This window comes from Parambassis ranga, chromosome 7, assembly GCF_900634625.1.
Source record: "Parambassis ranga chromosome 7, fParRan2.1, whole genome shotgun sequence".
NCBI lineage: Eukaryota > Metazoa > Chordata > Actinopteri > Ambassidae > Parambassis > Parambassis ranga.
Window position 1 is genome coordinate 11,829,110 of NC_041028.1, and position 23,318 is coordinate 11,852,427.

The 23,318-nt window shown below is 41.4% G+C and overlaps 1 protein-coding gene across 1 annotated transcript in view; it reads right to left on the bottom strand.

The window, feature by feature from the left end:
* Positions 1 to 23,318, bottom strand: part of LOC114438958 (forkhead box protein J3-like) — a 44,088-nt gene that overhangs the window by 17,224 nt on the left and 3,546 nt on the right. The window contains exons 2-5 of the mRNA XM_028410629.1: positions 18,791 to 18,911; positions 18,012 to 18,501; positions 3,738 to 3,812; positions 1,419 to 1,502 (exon numbers count right to left, since the gene is read on the bottom strand). Coding sequence (XP_028266430.1) covers positions 1,419 to 1,502; positions 3,738 to 3,812; positions 18,012 to 18,386 — 534 coding nt within the window. The 5' untranslated portion in view covers positions 18,387 to 18,501; positions 18,791 to 18,911. The remainder of the gene's footprint in view (positions 1 to 1,418; positions 1,503 to 3,737; positions 3,813 to 18,011; positions 18,502 to 18,790; positions 18,912 to 23,318) is intronic.

Below are 23,318 nucleotides of genomic sequence, written 5' to 3' on the forward strand. Positions count from 1 at the left end.
AAAAAAACAACAACTTTTACTACTGCGGCTGTTTTTTTTACTCTTAGCATTTTTGAGACTGATACCATATTTCTTGCATGCTTCAGAGTTGTTTATTGCTCTAATCACTATGAGCTTAAAGTTTGACCCACTCTGTTCAAAATGGCCACTCACCATCATTGTACAGTCTTGTGGCTCTATGAACTACTTTACCTGAGGAGGTCACTTGTTTTACACACTTTGGCTCTACCTCTTGTTGCAGGTGTATTCTTCATGTGTAGAAGTATTTATTTATATATTTCCAAGACCAAAAAAAAAGCTTATATTCGGACCAACATGGTCATTTCTGTTAATGCCAATAACAGTCTGTCATCCCAGAAGGCACGGTGCACAACCACTGGCGAAGATTTTCACAACTGCAAAAGTCCTGCTGTAGAGCACAGTTCATTTAAGCTCAGGTGAGGTAATAATGAGAAAGGAATCCAGTCTGTAGGAAACTGAATCACCTGAAATAATGCAGGTTTTTGTCCTTAGACAAGTCTCGCTTGTGAGTGTGCTATTGTGCTAAGCCTGCTAAGGAAACAGAATGCACAACATACAGTAGTCAGAGAAAAAACAACAGAACTGACAGCAGACTGAGGAGATACAAGACCTGATATACATCACTGAGCTACACTCTGCACAGCTTCTGTATTCAGATCCTCAGGTTAATGACTGAACATCAGCCACATTCTGCCAAGCTGATGGAGGGTTACAAATGTATTTATAGCCTCAGCAGCTGTCACTCAATTTCCCAAAACCACTTTTCATCCCTACTTCTGTGTTCTCACATCTATCCTGTAGCTCTTTCCCGCTGTTTCTGTGGCATCATGAAAATTGCAAATGCAGAAGCCTGTGGTTAACATGGATAATTATACATATGTATCACAATGTTGTTTAATTGTGACTATAGGCTCTGGATCTGCTGTGGTAATGGCACATGCACTGATGTATGCATAGCTGAGTGTTTTTTTCCCAACACTGTCCTGCTGCAGAGGGTCCTATACATGCATCAGTGCCAAACAGACAGCACAAGGTGATGAAAACCCAGCCAGGAAAAATAAATGTTTGTTATTTTGTGGCTTTACTATACACACAAATTCTGATTTTCTGGCATGGTAGACAATTGTCAATGCTGCTGGGCTATCATGCTGCTCACAATGTGAGTATACAACGTGTTACACACACACACGTTTACATAGTAACATACTAAACAAAGATGGGGATTTGGATTGCATTGAACTGGTAAAAAAGCCTTTTGCACTTAAAAAAAAAAAAACAGCCAGTGGACACGTCTTCACTTGCTTTTAAGAGACCTGAGGAGATGTCAGCTGTACCATGACATTATGAAGCTTTCCCTTCTATAGTGTCAAAAGGTATATAAACAGAAAATGACTTGCCCGTTCTCCAGAGCGTGGTCTCTTCTTCGGCCTGCTGGGAACTGTGTCTTCTTTAGGATTGGTGTCTATGGCCCAGTAGGAACCCTGAATGGTGACCAAAGTAAAACACAGTTTAGCTTCATACTTTGTGGAAGTTTATTTCTTATATTCTTTTGAATCACCTGCAGAAAAGCTCCATTATAAGCATGTTAAATACTGAATTCAGTATGATATTAGCTGTTAACATGGCATGTTTCAAGCTTTAAGAAAATACAGTAATTAATGTAATTAATTAATTTAAATTAATTGATTAAATTAAATAAATAAATAATGTCTAACAATGCAGGATTTAAGCAGGTCTTGAGTAAATCACTAAACAATAAAGTTGCTCACTTATGCACAGTGATCATGCCAAGGATATATCAGGAAACATATGAAAGATATAACAAACAACAGCAGCGGAAAATATCCATTTCTGGAGGCCACATACCAATATTTGCTTAATGCAGATAAATTGTAAAAGAAAAAAATCATGTTTTAGCATTGCTACATAGACAACGATCCAAAAAGTTTAAGTTAACACGTAGCTTATAGTTTGAGCCGTTTGTCCTGCTCATAATGTTATGAGCTACCAGTCTGCCTAACTATAATGATGTGTTCATGTTAGTGCCTGCGAGCAGGCTGTGAGTAACAGATGAGCAAGAGAATCTTTTTTGGAGCAAATTTAGTGGTATCGACACAGAAACATTTCTGGTATTGTTACAAAAAAAGTGCAGTAGGTGGATACACTGCATCTGATAAAAGCGGTGTATCGGTTTTTCGGCAGTTCTTTCGGTTCTGTATCAAATCCTTTTCCTATGGAACACACTCCTGCTTCATTTCCCCAGAAAATCCACAGAAATCTTTTTGATGAACACGGCAGCCTCCAAAATAAACATGTAATGAGAGAGGAGGAAATCAATTGCTTTTAGGTCCTTGATTTCCTCCTGGTCTGACCCCCTCCCCCCCCCCCCCCCCCCCCCCCCCTCCCCCCCCCCCTCCCATCCCTCCCATGTAGGACCGAAGCTGCAGACTAAATTCAAGGGGTTCATCTGGGCCACACATACACACAGCTCCTCTCTCAGATTCTACCTCCCCCCACCTCCCTTATTCTTGCCTCTTCTCCTCCCCCTGTCTCTCAGTCCCACATCACTGAGCAGTACACAGCCAATTAACGTTAGCACATGCATGATTTAGCTTCTCCCCTCTCTCTGTGGCTTCAAACAGAGCATGTACATTCAACTTCTCCGCACACAGATGACCTCCCCCACATGCCGAGGTATTGACCACTTCGATCCACGGTGTGAATTAAGGTGCTGGTCAGGTCTAAGTCAGGCTAATCAGAGGGGAGCCGCTCTCTTTGTGTCTTTTCAGACTATAGGCCTCGCTCAAGCTCAAGGATTTTGTTTGAATTATTTAAACCTTCTTCCCCCTAATTCATTTTTCAATGGCTCCAAAATCCCTGCAGCCTGAAGAAACTCCTTCCTCCACCCTTTCCCCCCAAACAAAATGAGCAGAGTTTTTAGAGCTCAATGAAAAGTTTGGACTTGTCAGTTTTTGTAAAAGCGGTGTATTGCCTCTAACATTCACAGTGTGATGGGCTGAAATGCAGACATTTGAGCTTTTATTAAAAAATTGTGTAAGGACAAGCTTCAGTGATCAAGTGTAATTATATACTTTTCCCCGTCTGAGCAAGTCCTTCGATTCAGCACAAACAAGGACTTGACAGATTGTTGCTATCAAACCGCCACTGCTGAAGTGGTCATGGCAGTTCTGTCTTCCTAACCGCAGTCGTAGCAGCAGTGAAACATATCTAAAGCTTCCTCTGATTGTGTCCAAGAGAGAGAGAGAGGGAGAGAGAGAGAAAGAGAGAGAGAGAAACAGCCTCTAATAAAGCATAACAGATGCGTGAAAGGCCTTGCATCTGAAGGAGTGTACCTACATACACTTATTATTCATTACTCCCTGTACCACATTATTACTTGGCAGAATCAATATCGGAGGAGCCACAGAAAACAGAGAAAGCAGCATTAGGCATTCAGCACAGCCGGTTATGGAGTTACAAATTGCTTTTAAGTGCAGACACTCTGCATGTGTGTGTGTGACAAAGAGTGAGGCTGTCTTCGGGTGCATTTATGCTCAAGAGTGTGCACACATGTGGCACAAGGGCGACTAAACACGTGGAAAGTCATCTCGGCCTTATTTGTAAGCTCGCTCAAATAGACTTGCATTTTCATTGTGTGCCACACCATAATTCAAGCTGAGCTTTCAGTTGTATTATTTTATTCAGGAAATACTTACTTTTCCAGGGTCATCTTTCGAGCGAGGCACTTTTAGAAAACACTTGTTCAAGGACAGGTTGTGTCGTATCGAATTCTGCAGGGAGAGATAGTGAAAGGAAAAGCAGGAGAAAGGAAGAAAAACGACAAAAATGTTATAAAGTAACTCATCACAAAGTCCACTTTTCAAACTAGTTGAGCACAATTATAGTTATAAAGTTAGTGGTATTATATTTCTACTTACTCTGGTCCATTCTCTTGAAACTGTTTCTTTGCTAAGGGCTTAACAGGTACACATACCAAGAAAACTGCAAAAAACAGTCTGTGGCCTTGTGTGCTCCATGCTCATACAAAGAATAAGACATTTTTATCTTCACCTTAATCTGGATACTGCTCCCCATACAAAGACAGTAATCAACTGGTGATGAGGAGTTTGGAGTAGCAAGGACTACACTAACATGACTACAAATAGCTGTCAGCGTACAAGGTAAATAACAGCTCTGACCACCATATGTGCCCATGAGCTAAGGATTACATGTCATGTTAAAAAGACAAGAAGGGAAAACATCCTACTACACAATTCAGAAAAAATCTCGCTTGCTCGTTTGAGGTGATGGAAATACATTTGTCTAATAAGTTTTGATTTAGCAGACAATGAAGTCGTAAACAAGAAAACTGAACTACTTTTATTACAGCTCTGACATGGTGTGGTATTCCTTAAACCATCATCTTCCAAAGATACTAGCATAGTCTGTTTCAACCACTGGTATATTCTTTTTTTCTTTTTTCCTCAATTTGCTTCAAATTCAGATGGAACCCAGGTTATCTTCATTACATTTTTTTGTTGCACAAGAAAGCTGTTTTAGCCCTCTGTATAATAACTACATGCTTGAGAGAGAGAACTTACAGGTAACCTTATGCTGATGATACACAGCTATATATTTCATTGGTCCCAAATGATGATCGAATTTAACATGTTTTTGTTGTGGTCACATTTCTGCAATTAAACAGTGACGAAAAAAAAAATGTTGTACGTTGATACACAAACAAAAACTGAGCTAGTTCTTGCTAAACCACCCCACAGGTAAAGACTGGAAACTTAAATTTTTAAAATTACAGCTGTTTCTATTCCAAGAAGTTGTTGAAAAGTTTTTGTATCCAAGGCTGGATGCAGTTGACTGTTCATAGTAAAAAGCTGGCCTTTCTACTCCATACTATGTCAAAAAAGGGAGAAAAATGTAAGCATGAAGGGTATCTACTGTGCTGACACACCTGAAACTGACAAAGGAATTGAAAAAGGATTCACATTCAGTGAGTGCATAGGAGGGCAACCTAGGTGTACACTGTAACACTGATTTGGCATGTCTGTGAGGTGGGTGATAATGTCAGTGGTTCATTGGTTGGTGTGTCCCAGTCTGAGGTGATCCATCATCTTCTGAATATGTAAAGAGGGCAGGCAATAATTGGGGTCTTACATGGGGGCTTACATTGAAGCATAGCTGAATGTGCTATATATTCAGTTTAGCTGTAATAAGGGGAAGCAGATATTTCTACAATTTGTAACACCTCCTATTGTTTTTGTGTGTGTACATGTGAGAGGAGGGGAAGGAAGGGAGAGAATGAGAGCAAATGGGGGGGGGGGGGGGGCATACCAGTGTATGTTAACCCGACTTGAACCTGTTCTCCCTTCAGGCTCCCGTTCTCCACTCATCTGCTGCTGCTAATTAATACCACTGGGGAGGAGGGGAGAAGACAGAGGGATGGAAGGAATTTCTCTTCTCCTTCTCCCGGGTTCTTACTGCTCAACATGGGCTTTGTTTCTCCTATAAAAACCACATTTTCTCTCTGTCTCTAGCATACCCTAACAGCCTAGTCCACCTTGCCCCCTCTCCTCCCGAAGAAACGCTCCAGCAGTTTTCGGCTGCTCCACTTGGCGGGTCACTGGCTGTTTGTGGCCGTCCATCAAGCAAACATGGCAGTCGGGTGATGAAAAAGGCAAGGAGGACTGCCACCAGCTCGCCACACAATGGCAACCATCTGTTCTAAAAACTTTTCTGTGAGTGGAGGCAGCGGATCATTAACACAGAATCTTGTGTCTTGAGCCGCCAGCCTGTCTAACTTTGCTAACCTGTGCTTACCGATTGTTTATTTACACACTATATTTTTATTGCCTAAGCAGTTTTTTGCACACCTGTGCACTACTTGCAATGTCTGCACAACCCTAAATATTTCAGACTTTGCACACTCTGGCAATTTTAGGAGTGTGTGTCCTCCTTTGGGCCCGGGCGGGCGGTGTAAAATAATGTCACCTGCACTTATATTCAAAATCTCTTACCAGCCTGAATTTGGTTAAGTCATTAATTTTGACTTTGTTTAGGTTTTCGTCGCTATTCCCATTTGCGGTTTAAAGAATTATTTCTCAGATTATTTGGAAAATGTGAACTTTTTCTTTCTTTTTCTACTTTAAATTGTATTTGCTGATTCTGTATGTATATGATACCTGGCACTAAATCTGGCAACTGACCTGCTGGTGGTCGGGGAACATTCAGGTGATCACCAGAATATTTAGGATTCATCCTCACACAAACGTTTGTATACCTTTTACAGCTGGAGAGACAATTTATCAGTCCAAATATTATCTGGAATATTATATGACATTTGTGTTTTTCTAGTCTTAAAAGTATTGTCAATAGTGCATCCGTACATTTGTTTCTAATGTTTAACTGGCCCTAACTGTATATATACATATATACATATATGCTGTATACAGTACACACCTAATCTCAGCCACCCACGCATATCATAAAAGGTCGATAACATTTTTCATGTCACAGAAAAAAGTCTAATTTCTCAGCTAGCTGCAAGGACAAACCTGTGTGTGTGTGTGTACGGTATCTTTGTATAACTGTGCACGGGAGACCGTCCTTCCACTCAGAAAGCATCAGCCAAAGCCTGCTTATGCGCACATATTGTACATAAGTGTGTACAGTGTACTGTATGGCTTTTTTCCGACATGTTACAAAAACAGTCTCTCAGTGAATGGAAGTAGTCATCATCAATGAATGTACTGATTAGTAAGGCTGTGAAGTAAGATAATGAGATTCACTGCTGTGTCCTCCTTCCACCCACTCCTCGCCCTCCCTGATTAATGAGCTTTTGGGGCCAGTCTGGGGCCATGCCATTCCTGCCCAGTAGCTGATGGATAACACAATCACAGGCATCGTGTGTGTGTGTGTGTGTGTGTGTGTGTGTGTGTGAAATCTAGGAAGGGCAGTGAAAAACTGCTGGAGGAGTCCCATCATTTTTGCATAACTATACACACAACATACACACCCACTGTTTCCAGAGCCAGGAAATTGTAAATACAGTAAAGCAATGTTTGCTTTCAGTCCTAAAGGGACGATGAGCATACATTCATGTTGTCCATACACTGTGACAATTGTAATATACATACTGCCATTCACATGACATAAATATTCAAAAGTATAAGAATCAAAAATGAATTATTATTACTAATGATAAACTAAGTGCTTTGTACTCTTACATTATTTATTGTTGTCTAAAATCCATGATGTATAAATCTGTATGATGAATCACATTAATTAATGAAGTACACTAACTGTAATATACACTAGGACTGAATTGTGCTATAACACATTACAAAAACAAGCAAGATGGCTCAGCCAGCTAATTATGTCAGCTTTACTACATCCAGCACAGGTTAGAGAAAACCATGTGCTTATTAAGTAATTGCCAAACAGCAACTATTGCCACTCAATGACGGACCAGCCCCAGGAGATTAGCTGAATTATACCGTTATCCAGTTTGCTATATTAAGTAACTAGTAAACATTACATCCTTTGGACAAAAAAAATATTGTGTTACATTCCATTAACACCCTGGCAGTATGAAGTGATAAATACATGTGAATTTATTCAAATTCTTACATATGGGAAATTTAACACTAATTAATATCAAACCCTTCACGAATATATATTCACATTTTCAGCTATTGGCAACTTAGAATCAGCAATTGACCAAAAATGCATGCCTCCACTCTGTCGCCTTTTCCTCCGAGAAGCTCTGTGCACTCCACAAAGAAAAGCCCAAGTCAGCTGGCAGGTTTGATCCCAGACCCTTCTTGGTGTGAGGCGACAGGGACAGCTAACCATGCTTTCTCCCACTATCCCAAAAAGATCTGTGGCCACTGACAGATGCAAAAGCTTAAGTCATAATATAATATGATGCTGCAGGGAATAAAGCAGATATATTGAATGTTTGTGCTCCTAATTTTTATATGTAACAGTGTCTGCTGCTGCTGCTTCTGCTGCTGTTGCTTAACATAGGGTGCAGCATCCTGGACCTGACACGGTTAGTTATATAAAGCAGGCTTGATAAGCATGGATGACTTTTTGACAAAATGCAATGTGATATAATGTGATGTGTGACAAAAAGCCAGGTTTTGGAAACATGCTTTCGGGTGGGGAGGAAAGTCTGAAGACAGGAGTGTAAGACGTGTGTGTGTGTGTGTGTGTGTGTGTGTGTGTGTGAGAGAGAGAGAGAGAGAGAGAATCATCAATCAGAGAAAGTGATAAATGATCAAAAATAAATTACAACATTGACAGCATTAGATGAAAATAGGTTATCTGTGTGTGTGTGTGTGTGTGTGTGTGTGAGCAGATTTGGTAAGGTCCAGGTTAAAACAGCCAGAAGGATATTCTGGCCATAGGCAGGAAGCTTGCTGTGTGTGTGTAGATATGCCAAGGAAACAGGTCACATGGAGAAGAGTGAAGTTACATAAGTGGGTAGGTTTGGAAGATTTGGGTCATGGCAGCTGAGTTAAATACAAAGTGGCAACATGAGATGGCATTTCCTCTAAACTGAATTTAACAGTCTTGAAAAGGCATGTTGCACAAGCTCAGAAACAAAACTTGCTTAATTTAGGGAAAAAACATTCTAACTACATTGAAATTGTCAGTTGATGGTTTGGAAATGGAGAGAAGCATTTTTTTGTGAGGGGGGCTATCGCGTTTATGCAAAGATAATGTAACGTGACTTATATGTGGAGCACTTCTGCATAGGCATGAAACTCCAAGCTGAACCATCTACAGTCAGGCCTAGAATTTTGGAAATGAATGTCTTCTCCGGTATGAACAGAAAGAATGATTACGGGCACCAGAAGTTTACAAGATGACATTTAGAAGAAACCCAGCAGGCTGGATACCTGCGGTTTTAGAGACGTGAAGCTTTAAAAATGCAGATTATGCTTTTTTTTTTAAATAAATTCCCCAGTGTACACTGGAAAGCTGTAACTAGGGAGTCTCTACTAAACAAGGCAAAAAATGAAGCTTTCATGCCTGTGTGTAAGTCCTACTGAGACTTCTCTTTAACCCGTGTGTTTAAGGGAGACTGAGGTCAAAGGGCAAAAGGTTTGTTGGCCAGGGTATTAACCTATGGAGGTCTTGTGGAGTCTTAACGTTCACACACAAATGCACGCCTATGCAGCAGTGTTCAGGAGTTTCTCCTGTGCCCTTCAGGATGAATATATTGTTAGAACGGTAGTCCTTGTCTGCCCACAGACAGAACAAGAGATGGAGAAACAGAGAGCCAAAGCAAAAAGGAAGATATAGCAGAAGGGGATAGAGGGCAGATGCAAGAGATTTTATTAACTTTCAGCTGAACCCATACAGTGCATAAAGAGAGGGTAAAATGAGGTACCAATTTGAAGGTAAAGCAAAAGAGGAGCTGGGAGAAGGGAGGGTGCGAGAGGTACAAAAGATGAACTGGAGTCGGCTGGAAGAGGGAGTGCGGGGTACACACACATGCGGACAGGTGTCTTAGATGCCAGAATCCCCTGGGTTCTGAGCATCATTGAGACACCTTATTATATCCTAATGGTGACGGAGTGACAGACGCTCCATGAGTATGCATGGCTGAATACAAGTCACTACTTCAAACCACATCTGATACATATTCATTTCATTTGATGGACCCTTCCCCCACCTTCTCCACTCCCTCAGCGGAGTACTTCACATACACAATGAAGAGGTTTGTGTGACTGCAGTGTGTGTTTTCACACTGGTGTATGAGCCTGAATATAAATATATAAATATATATATATATATATGTATGTGTGTGTGTATGTGTGAGTGTGTGTAGCTGTGTATATTTTAGTATTTTGTTTGTGCAAGCATCTCCATATTTGTATGCATGTAGACAGGTGGATGTGTGTGCGTGCGCACCTGTGCATGTGACACACCTGTTCATCTCGTGTTGTAAGCATGTAGACACACAACATGAGTGTGCTTAAGTGTGGGTAATAAGAAGAGGAAGCGGAGGAAAGGCATGAAAAAGTGTGCATCTGTGTGTCACTGCCACAAAAAAAACAACACAGACAAGGTGGAAGTGGGGTTGCTGCTGTCTCTCGGGATCTTGGAAGTAGTTCCAGAACAATAAGATTAAACTAAAATGAAGTGTATCATTCCAACCAGCAGGCTCTGCTCTTGTAAATGCACCCTTATCCAGCTTAGGCACACCTTTTTTGGCTTCAATGCAGAGCAGTGTCTACAAGCCTTTTTTGTAAATTACTGTATGTATGTGTCTAAAGTTGTTAATTACTGCGCAAACATTCACCCAGGTGTGAACTATTGAAGAAGATTAGATTCAGTGTCTTAGTGTTTCCCTTACACTTTTTGTTATGTTCCATCTGAGGGCAAACCTAAAATTTCCTGCTGCAGCTGCTTCACATTAAAAGCTTTCCAGCAAAAACGTTCACAATCTTACTTTATCAGGTTAGATAATTTTGTATTGTTGACTCTGGAACTATTAAACCAGTCCACTACATTTGTATATAATCACTGTATTTTTTCAGATACAGGTAATGTCAAAGACAGAGGTAACATAAAACACATTGATCCCACCCCTGCAAGAAGCATGCTTTTATTGTGAAGAAGCTGCAGGAAATGTAATAAGGATTAGAGGAGGTCCATTCGTGGTGCTAATTTTCAATAGCCATTAAATTAAGAAATGCAAACAGACACGGACGCTCAATGATTTCTAACACAAAGTTATCATGGTGCCAATTTGTTTTCTCCTTTTGCAGTACAGTACAAACGCTCTGCTCAGCTTACAAACTTATCTACCAGGAATTTCCCCCCGTGCATGTAAAACATTGTATTCTATAGTAGCAAATTATGAGCCCACAACTTTTTTTCTCCTACTATCATTCCTGTGCCACATCAGAAGGATTTCTAATCTCACAACTAATTCAGAATGGCAAATCCTTTCAGCTGTAATTTTAATATAGTGTTTCAAAAATAACAGAGACCAAACTAGGTCATAGTGGCACACTTCCTGTTGCTGGTTGTGTCAAACAGAGGGCTATGGTGAAGTGACAGCTTCTGTCAGCAGCTTTCCGGGAGAAGAGGCGAGTGAGCAGGAGGAAGAAGGAAGGAGGGGTAGGAGGACAGGCAGGAAGGAATGCACTGATTGTACTGTGCATCCCAATCATGTTTGACAGCTGCCTTTTCTAGTCTTATTTTTACTTGATGAACCGCTGGCCTTTTTAGGATGATTTATGAACCTATTAATTAGGTGAGCAGGGTTATGCTGTTCAGGTGATCTCTTGGGTAATGATAAACATATCGACACCTAAAATCTAGACTAGGTTAAGCACACAATTTGTATCTGTCAAGTTCACACATCAGGTAACCAAATGAATGAATGAACTGCCAAGAGAGGGAATGCTTTTCAATTATAAAATATTAGTGTTGCAATAAATTTACTTCTGCTGAGGTGACCAACGACTTATTAATATGAGCAACCAAACTGGAACCATCCTGGCTAAAAAAGGGACAAGTACAACCTGTAAGGTAGAACATTTCACTTTAAGAAGTCGTCTAGTGGCTCTTTGAAGAAAATGAAAAATAATCTGCACACCTCACAAAGCTGAATTTAATTACCACTGAAGAAATTTCTCATATCACCTCAAAGCAAAACATGTCTACTGGCCTAGCAATCTACCTTAAAAGAGTGTGGTACTCATGGAGGAATACTGAAACAAGAGCTGAGAACGTAAATAATGCTGTTTTATTTATGAAAACTCTTGTTCATAGAGAGAATCGGTGCTCTAAAAGCCATTGTATGTGAATACACTTGTTTTGCGTTGATTGTTGACTTCTTGTCACTGCAGGTCAATATATGTAAGCAACAATCCACTCATGACACCAACACCATTGTCCATTATTTAACTGTCTTTAGTTTTAAAGCAGAAATTAACATGCACTTGAGCAACCTGCTTTTACTGTGAACATCCACAGATACGTCTATTGTTCTATGGCATACTTTGATGTTATTCAGGGTCTGACAAAAGACAGGCTTATGTCAGGCAGGATGTGGAACCCGTAACTAGCGAATAAGCTCATTCTGTGGTATAATTGTTGCATTCCAGAGTGCTGGGAAAACCAGCCTTAAGCCTGTTATTAGCCATATGGAGAGTGCTACAGGCCTGGCTGGTTAGAGAGGGAAACACGGCACTGGATGACTGCCAAATGCTGGAGGAGATAAGCAAGAGAAATTCTGTGCTTTTAATTAAGAATTTAATACTGAGACTGGTATTAGTGATTAGTATGTAATTAAAAGCTCTAGCAGTGTTTCACATACAAGTATAATTAATAGCAACATCAGTTTGTACACTGTGTATGTATAAAAAGCATGCATCTGTGTATGTGTGCGAGTATGAAGAGAGCCTAAAATGACAAAAATGCTGATAGTCTTAATTTGTTTTTGTTACAGCTAGTAAGTGATTATATTAAATGTGGTGGAGTGGGGGAAACTGTGACTGTCATCATGGTTTGAGTTCAAACTGACCCTTTTATAACACAAAACAATGCAAACGCTTCCCATCTACAACAAGCTTCTCCATCATTTTCTCTGGGACATGTTGACCAGACAGACACACACACATCTGGACAGGAGACACAGCTAACAAGAGATGTAAACTAGGAACACAAAGGTGCATGTACCAACCCTGTATGTGTTTCTTGGTAACAAGGGGATAAACACACAGTCAGGGGTGAGACTCCACAATACAGCTGTGGCATAATCATTATTGGACTCTTAAAATGACTGGAAAATACACAGACAGAGACTCCAACCATGGGCACACAAGAAGACGCTGTGTTGAACCCAGAGACACACACACTACAGACATATGTTTCAAGGCTGGACTACAACAAGCACAGTGCAGTGGTGATATATGAGTTGTGCTCTTGAGACACGAACTCAGGAGCTTCGGTGCAGCTACTGCCACATACAGTAATGATTTGCAGCAGCCAATGACAACAGGCTTCCTCCACATACATAAGTGCACTTGACGCTGAGCATTGACCTCCACTGTGCTCAGTAGCAGAACTCCCATAGAGCAGACAGGAACGGAAGGGAGCCAAAATAATGGCCTGGTGCTGATTCATATCAGGTGATTGTCTGTGACATGTGGTGTTCAGCCAGCCAAAGGCCAAAGGCCTTTGCTGCAGTGTTGCCCTTTAGAACGTCACATTAGGCCTTGCTAATTCGCAGGCAATTAGCCTGGCTTCATGGGAGCTAGCCTGAGGCATCAGGGGTCGCAAGAGAGCAGGTTAGTCAGCACAGACCACATAGGCCATCTGGGGACAGTAGCAGTCTAGTCTGTTGTCTGGTTGTCTGTCTAAGTTATAAAAGATGGGATGACCTTCATATTTCAATACCACTTTTGGTGATTAGGCCTTTGAGCAGGTCTGTCTTAAAAATAGTGAGAAATACCCCTCACCTGTATTGTAAACTCAAAGATCATCTACAGTTACATCTGACACAGATGTCAGTGGATGCTCTCATTCATCTAGGCCATAGTCATGTCCAAGATTTTAAATCAGGGTAACCAGACTCAAGGATTTTCTTTTTCCAAGACGTTCCCCCACTCCTCCGAACTACCACAAACAACACCAGTCAATGCTTGGTTTGCTTTTCCTCTGGCAATTGTCTAATCCTTTCAAACTTTACAGAATGAAACTGGAAAAAAAATAAAAAAAGTATTTCACAGGTCATCAATCAGCAGGAAAAACAACCTATAGCAAAACAAATAAGGACAGAAAAATATAACAATAATGAAATTGCATAAAACAAGAGCTAATTAAGACAACACATTAAACAGAAAATACTGTGGGCATGTATTGAAGGTCACTTTTTAGAGCTTAAAATCCTGACTGCAAGGGATGACTCCATGGCCAAGTAGGGCACACACCACATGGATGGAGATGCCCACAGCAGCTGAGTCCCCGGTTGCCCACCACCATTGCTGCATGCCCTTTCTCTGCAGTCTCTCCTCACATTTTCTGTCCATGTCTACTGCAAACTACCCAATAAAATAAGAAACACCCAAAACTTATTTCATTATAGATGACTCACTTTTACAAACACAGCAACTAAGAAACTCCTGTGTGGGCTTCGGTTTCCTGCTGTGTACTCATTATGAGAAGTGGTAAAGGTGGACTCAAAAGTGGAGGGACACGTGGGTGTGAAGCGGGGCTGCAGAGGGCATGGGAAAGCAGAGTGGTGCTCAGTGTAGGACACAGCAAAGAGACAGTGAGGCTGGTAAAGATAACATAGGGGAGATAATCCCGTTCCACTGATACACAATAATAATACCAGAATGACGCAGTCTGATGCAACGCTTTTTGCATTCCACTCCAGTTGCATCTCCACTCCAGTTTGTTCCTCTGCTTTGAGAAAAAAAAACAGAAATGCTATGCATGCATGTGTTATACAAGCTGAATTTAGAAAATTCGACAAGCTCCACAAACAAATCGTTTATGCATGCATGTGCTATTTAATTTCATGTTTTTTTTGTTGCAGATTCTAAACCTCCTTCACAGCTCTGGAGGAAGCTTCTCATCATTACTTATCAGAAGAAAAGCTCTCGATATTTCGCAACAATAACTAGATCAGCGTTGAATGCATTAAAAACAGTGTGACTGTGTGTGTAAAGGCAACACATACAGTAATCCTAGTGGTCAAGCAGTAAACATGTGTGAGTGTTGTCCTGGTTTCAACTCTGCCGTTCCTGCACTCTCACATTATCATACAGAGCAGACGGAGTGCGTGTGCTGGGTAGTAAAACTCTCCTCTGCTCTCTGACAGCCCCCCCCCCTCCCTCCCATCTCATCTCCTGCTGAGCTCCCTGTGTGTAATCTGCAGACTGCACACGTACACTGCCTACCTGAGTGGGAGTCTCTCTGTGGGTGTACAAGCTTGTGTGTGTGTGTGTTTGTTTGTGCATGCATGTGTGGCAGAGGGTGAAGGAGACGGCAAACACGACAGACCACGTATGAGGTGTTTTCTGAAAGCTGAAGTGCTCGCATTGAGTCGCTACATTCAGAAAACACGCTTCTTCGAATGTGTACTTGCAACGTGCGTCTGTGTGAGCTAGCAGTGTCTGTTGAATGTGGCAGCAAGACAATCTCTGTGTCTGCATCCCACTGTGTACAGCTGACAGCAATCACCTGAACTGGAATGAACTGGACTTATGTAACTTTTGCTGTGATGGCCGTGGTTGGTATAAAACAAGACCCCACTGTGTTGAGTTGGGTCACCCAGAAAGCAACTGTTTGCTGCCTTTTCTCGAAGACTAATGTGAATCGTGATCCACCTTAACACATGCAGACAGCAGTGCTTGTGAAAATAATTCTGAACATTATTTTATGTTTTAAAACAATAAAAACCCTACTTACATCTGGTTTTTGAAACCAAGGAGAAACATGGTACAATCTGCATTCACTTCCAATTAAAATGACCCTGCAAAGGTCTTTATCAATTCTAGTGTTGACTAGAACACAATTATTATTTTACTTACAAAAACACTAATTTTCTCCATTCCTTTCTGTATTCACATATTGTTTAGGCAGCAATAAAATAATTATTAATAAAATAATGTCACTTAGCTTCTATGCTGATTTGTTTTTGACAGAGCGGAACTCTAAAAAGGTTTAATGATAAATTCAATTAGCATCAAGTGCTATCCCTCAGTTCTCAAGAGATATCTGTGCTGAGGAAGGTACTTTTTTATCCTCTGGATACGACCCTGATACAGGTCCTGTGAGAGAACTAGTGGCTGTGGAAAAGCATGATGTGCAGGACACCTACACTGGCCCGGGAATTCCTATCTTTTAACTGCATGTTCATGACACTGGTAAAAACAACAGGAACCATGGCCTTTTAATGGCAGGTTAAATGTGCATATATGCAACATTCCCTGGGTAAAAAAAAGATAAGTAACAATTTTAACAGACAAAAAAACTGTGTGTTTATGTGTTTATCGCTAAAACATTTTTATAGTCCTGTTATGTAATATCATGTACTAGTGTTGTACTTACATAATGTATGTCTGTTTGTGTTATAATATAGCACATAATATAACATATTGTTACACAGGTTGCACCACTGTACCTAATTAGGTACCTACACTGTAACAGCGACAAAAATCTTAATAATTCACTTTTTCACTTGGCCCTGGCCTGAGTGGAAAGCAACACAACTCTGAGTTATGTATCTCACAACAAACTGCACTGGTATCATGGACAAATGCCAGAACATGTGAAAAGAAACTCACAACGCCATCAGCAAAGGGCCTTAATGATGCTACCAGAATGCAGCCACACACACAATTCAATAAATATCGTGGTATAATTATGGGATACCAAAACATTCTGGTGCTTAAACACAGCCAGCAGGAGAACGCCATGAGAGAAGCCCTGACGGGTCTCGGTAACCTCTATCCTCTCACTCCGAACAGAAAACTAATTGATTGAATCCTAAATGCAGGTAAGGAGCTCTGCCAAGACAACCTGGCTTGTATCATAACCTTTTTGTCTCTGTTTCTGGCATGCATCTTCGTTCAGGGAATGCTGTGTTGAAGATTATAGACGGAGAACAAACACAGGTTGGTGAAAGGTAGAGATGACGAGAGTGAGTGACTAAGAGAGTGAAGGAAAGAGGAGGGAGGGGGGCTTTGGCAGAGTGCAAGTGCTTGGGAGATGAAGATAGAAAGTGAAAGAGAGAGAAATAATGAGAAAAAGAAAAAAATGTTCCTGCTCTCAGAGAGATGAATTGGTTGATAGTTTGCAGACAGCCTTTTCAGTGTGTCAGTGGAAGGACTATATCCATCCCCTTCTTCACTAATAAGGCAGAGAATCCCCAAGACACAACCGCAGGGATCTATTCATTTGTCTCCAATAACACAGCCACCTTTCTGCTCATATTAGCCAGGATTTGCATAGCTACATTTGCATAAGGATTTAATAATGTCGTCTGAATGAGACGAAATGCATATGTCAATCATCCTTGGTTCACTAAAAGGTTTCTGTGCTCTTCAAGGCAGCCACTTGATCAGGTTTGTGTATTCTAAGCACTAGTGATGTGAGCTCTTGTGGAATCCAATTTCTTTCCAATCTAGGTTTTAAAAATGTATTTTTAAAGTTATAAAAAATTAACTAGAATCAAACTGCTACAACATATACATGACATTTAGACATTTTTCATACAAAATGTCCAGTTTTAGCACCTAAATAATCAATGTTGTGTTATGTAGCCAACTGTAATAAATACAGACAAACTGATATACTACATTAATATAAATGAATTACATGCACAAAGCAATAAATGAAAACTACTGATTTGATGAGGATTTCGCTTGGCAATGCAGTAGTACAATGCCAGGGTACAGTAATACAGTAAAGCAAATAACGGTGCACAAACGGTGTTATCGCACAGTTAAACAGAGATACGGCCGATTACGGCCCAAAGTCAGCGTTTCCCCCCACTGTGCACGCAGTGGCCGAACATAATGCACCTACACGAAATTGTTATAGATGATAACAAACATACGGCCATTGGACAGAGGTGATGGCGACTAGGTTTGTAGACCTGTGACAGCGACATGCAACACAAACTTTTCAACTTTTTCTTTGAAACAGCCACAGTTCTGGGTTCCACATGTTTAATTTCTGGTTCAATGTGATCATGTGAGCACTGGCTTCGCAGCTGACCATAGCACCTTAGAGTGTGAGCTTTGACTTGATATCGCATGCGTTTTACTCATACTGTGTGACTTGGTTAAAACGTTACATACTTTAGTCACAGGTTAACCAGTTTTACTAATGGTTCAATAAGATTTCAATAGAGATTATTTTTCAGACTCTGAACTGAAACTGGCAACGGTTCTCAAGCACAACAAGCCACATCATATATTTTATCATTTCTAACTTACCTTCCAGCCACTGCCCGCCTCTCTGTAGTAGGGGAAGTTATCACAGATCCATTGGTAGATTTCACTGAGGGTCATCCGTTTGCGTGGTGAGCCATTGATGGCAAAGGTGATCAGGCTGGCGTAACTGTAGGGAGGTTTACCATCTCTGTGCTGTGCAGCTTCCTCCTGGTCCAGCGTTGTTCCTGGGTCCAAATGTGCTATTTTCTTCCCAGGCCCGTGTCCATGATGGTGGCTGTGGTGGTGGTGGTGGTGGTGGTGCCCATGGTGATGGTGGCTGTGGTGGTGTCCCCCATCTGCTTTCTGGATGGCTGCCCTCATACTAAGCTGGGGAAGCCAGTCCATCGACGTGAGGCTACTCTCCAGCTCAGAGGTCATAGTGCTTGTTGGTTCAGGAGACAAACAGGGAAGGTGAGAGGCTCAGCTACGTGGCGTATGGAGGATCTCCTGTTGGCTCACTGAATGGGTTCTGTACAGCAGTCTTGGCTCAGGCCTAGAAGAGCAGGAGGTTTGTTTACTATGCCTATTCATCTCCTTTAGCTGGAGCAAAAAGCACTTGGCAGAAACACACAGATGTTAACTTGCACATTATTTTCCACATACAGTCTAGCTCAGTATAATGGAAAACTAAATATTTTGGCATGTTTGTAACAATGCACATAAATAATCTTAAATGTAAGCTATGGATATAAAAAAAGTTTTCATCAAACACTATGATTCAATTAATTATGCATTAAAAACCAAATGAATATGGGGTTCTAGGTATGAGTGAAGTGTCTTACTCTTCCCATTCCTTTCCATCTTTCTTTGGGCCAAAGCATCTGGGGAAGTCACCGAAGTGAAAGGTTGGGTCCTTCCCTCGTGCATGTTCACAAGTTCTTCATTTAGCCACTGCAATGGCTGCTGCAACATACAAACACAAAACCACACAAGACGGTGAGCTTGCTCTGCCAGACAGCCTTCATAAGATATTAATATCGCACCACCGTTCAACTGGCCTCGGCATCTGTCCAACCCGATTAAAACTCTTCTCTCTTTCTCTCTCTCTGTTCTGTCTATCTGGATTGCCTCGCACTCTCATTCCCTCCAAAGTGGAAATGGCAATTGGATCTGCGGAGTGACTAAAAGCTGGGGAATTGTTTTCACAAGTGCCTGCCAAATGGGGGGAACAGCTCGGGAGGAATTCCAACCCTCTAGAGGAGCTGAAAGGCTCGTCCCCTTTCCCTCTGTCTACCCACCACCACCACCACCACCACCACCCCCCTCACACACACACACACTGTGCCTCTCGACGTGCCTCACTCTCCTGTCAAGTCCATGCCCACCTCACCCCCCCACTCAGAGTCTCAGATCCATGTCTGACACAAACAATGAAAAAACTCCAAAACCCTCAGCGTTTAATTTTGGGAGCTATTTTTAGAGAAGTTTTTGGAGATCATGCTTTATGTTAGACTGCCTTTCTCTATTGGTAGTGGGAGCTTTTATAAGACTTTAAGTAGTGGTTCAGGATGAAACAATCATTTGGAACATGAAAGAAATTACTCACCAATTGTTCTGTACTTCAGTCAGTCACAGTACATTCGTACATTTGTCACTACTGGACTGAGAATGTCATGTAACTGTTACTCATCACTGAAGGGAAGATGTTCATAACCACGCTCTGATTCAGCAAACAAATTTGTCTTGTTTGGAGCTTTGTGCTTTTGGAAGATAAACGCCCCAGATTTGGAGAAATACAGGTAAACATATAAGCCAGCTCCGGTAAATACTTCACACTGCTTGGATGGATTCAACCTCCTACAGACATAGAAATCTGGTAACCTTTATCTCCATCCCATGCTGTAACCTTCGAATGTCCTTGAACAACAAAGAGCCTATTGGCCCACGCAGTCTCCATTCATGCTCACTGTATATAATCAAGGTGGAAGGAACTTCAATGAGCCTGCCTACAAGATGAACACAAACCCCCCTGTCTCTTTTTCCACCAATCCCCCAGGAGAGCCTAATATACCAGGATGAAAAAGAAGAAGGGAAATACCCAGTTCGTCTGAAAACCTTGCTTAATTATAAGTAGAAAAAAACACATGTTTAGCAGCAGACTCATCAAGCCAAACAAGGCAGTCGCTGGGACTGGGGGGAAAGAAGAACCGAGAGAGATATGCCCGATGAGGCCTCTTGCACAACACCACCCCCATCTCCTCCTCAAGGCCCTGCCACTGTGGGAGAAGCCATAGCTAACCCCCTCTTCCAAATCCCAGGAAGCCATCTTAATTAGTGCACCTTCTCCATTTCTTTTTCTTTTTTTTCCCTTTAGCTGAAGGGAAGGTATTTGCTAGTTGTAGTGGTGGTGGGTAGGTGGGGATGGGGGTGGTGACACACAAGACACAGAACAACAAGTACTTATTTTCCCCTCATTAAAGGAGGCTCAAACTGCAAATCAGCCTTCCACAAGCCCCGACCTGCTGTGCTGCCGTGGCTGTTGTTGTTGAGAAGTTTGGGAGCGTGGGCTGGCTGCATGGCGGCATGGTGTAGCTCCGCATCGCTAGCCTGGTGAGGTGTTGGGATGATGAGTAATAGAATAGAGCAGAGAGAGAAGAGGAGGGGCATGACTTGGCTTCTGGGGAGAGGGCCCCTGCTGGGCGGATAGACGCAACCAATTACCTAGTCGACTCAGTCAACCGGTCCCACAGTGACTGAGCTAACCTCAGCACTGTGCCTTTTGTTTCTGTGTTTCACATCAGCCTCAGAGGCCTGCATGGCATCGGGAGAGAAAAATGATCACGGCAGAGAAGACAGCTTGCAGTACATCTCTGTTTATTTTGCAGCGATCCGTTGCCTATATAAATACATTACATCATATGCAATGCTTAGACACCAAAGTGCTAAACACACATTTGTCAGGCTATAGTCCTTCCTCTTATGATGCCCAGAAAAATGCCACCCTGAGACGACTGACTGCCAGAAACATCTTCCTTTGACATAGTAAAAGTCAAAGTACAAAAAATAAAATAAAATAAAATAAAAAGTTGAGTGTCACTGTATTTTGTTTTATATTATCATATTACTTTAATGGGAGCAATTTAAACTCTCAATAGTAAAGTCTCAATCTGGTTTCATCAAGAACACTCACACTAATCCATGTATTTTCTATCATAATAATGTGATTATTTGAATGTTCACAGATAACAATGCAACATAAGTCATGGCAGTTCATAAAACTTAGACTCAGCCTGGGGTCATTCTTGCTTTATTACAAAAGAAGAATAAAGCAAGTGTTCTACTGTGCCTGCGAGAGTTCACATAACATAAATTTTATCTGGGGATGGTGAACACAGCCATGCACAGACATTCACATATCCATTGTGTCCACGCTGACGAATGTGTCAGGCAACTCACTGAAAGGGCACTTACTCTGCATGTGGCAGAAAAAAACACTGACACTAAAGAGAGGCAGTACAATTCACCTTTAAAAGAACAGAAATGTCTCAGGTCTTGTGGATCCTGTGGACACCGATCTACTGTGCATACAGTAACAGAAGACTCTGAGCTCCATAAGAATCCAAGTATAACAACCACACGTTTGTGGTGTCTTCAACTGATCATGTGAATGTCCACAAGGGAGTAAAGTTGCAACTTGCCTAGTTGTAATGATGATGACTGCACTGCACATCCTAGTCCAAAACCCACAAAAGTCAATTCTATGTCAGTGTTTAAGATGCATGAAAACTTTTCAGATGAGGTTCACTCCAAAGAGCTGCAGTTGGAAATAAAATTGGTGGTGGTGGTGGGAAGGTGGTATTTTTGCAGCTGATCCTTAATAGTTTTAGTCTGAAAGTGCCTAGGAACGTGCGTTTTTAAAGTGAGGCTGTTTGAATAATATTTGTCAAAAAAAGGTTTAAATGATGAAGAACATTTCAGATTTTTATCTTTTACTAATTAAAAAAGCATATAAAAAATTAACTTCGGTAACTTGACTGTTTCCAGATACAACTTACAGAAGAGATTACAAGCATTCTAAAAAGGATTTGGACATTTATGAACAAGAAATCTTTTTCCTCCAAAGAATTTAAATACATCACTCTCGGCACTGTGGATGTTGCTTTCATGACTGGGAACATTGTCCCTTTAAAAGAGTTGAGGGTATGTGTGTGATTGAATGTATTCACCCATTAGACTTTGTAGCTGTGATGCACTCACTCAGCTGTATGCATCACTAACAGCTAACAGTCCCCCGCTGCTAGCAGGCTTTTAGACTGAGAGAGGCTTTACAGTTCTGCATTTTAATAGAGAACTTTGAATGGAGTGACGGGGGATGGGTGAGAGAAGGGGGGGAGGGAGCCAAAGGAAAGAGGCATCAAAATATTTTCAGAGGAAAATGAAGTAATGACAAAATACCCACCCGGAGCGTGCAGAGCAGAGGGGGTTTCTGGGAAGGACTGCCTTGGCAAGGGTAAGGCTAATGTGTCAAAAGAAAGTCTGTAGGCATACTGAGCGCTGTCATGTCTAGAAGTGTGGGCCATTCAAGGGAAAGAGGAAAAGGTCCAAAAAGCAGTATTGAACGTCTTAATTAGTTTCTGCCTCAGTACCAGAAAACATACCCCTGAAAAGGTTCAATTATAAGATATCAAGGCAAATCAGCTGCCCTCATGGTGGCTGTTTGCTCATAACTCAATGGAGCTGGGTTAAGCAATTACCGCTTGATACTGTCTACTTATTTTCAAAGGGGACCTGGAGAGGCATCAAGGCAATGTAGTGTTTCTAAGTGAGATACATTTTGTGGCCTTATAAAGTGGTCAGGCAAACTAGTGTTTGAAAGGGGGGGAAAACAGACTAATACAAAGGATGATAATTTATCCATGACAGAACAACACTTCAAGCAGTTTGTGAAAACTGCTGGCTGGCTCGGGTCAAACAAGTCAATCCAGTGGCATCTCAGCTGAAACAGAACGTACTGATTCACCCCGTTTTTCACAAGACTGAAAGAAAATCTGATTGAAAGAAGGAAAGAAAAATCAGTAGGTTCCACTGAATCCCTCAAGGTCTAGAATAAAATATTTAACTCGCTAAGCCCACACAGAACATAACACCTGAAAACATCTGCCAAGGTAGAGGGAGTTAGCGACCCAGAAGACTTACTACTACTGACTAGGAAAAAGCTATCAAAATTCCAGATTCTGACAACGGCGAAGTTAAAAAGGCATATTTTGTCATAAATAAAACATAGGAGTGCAGCATTTCGGCAAACTCCCCCTACGAAAGGTCCCAGGAGAGAGATGGGATGCTGTTTGTGAACTCATGCTTTGCACAGTA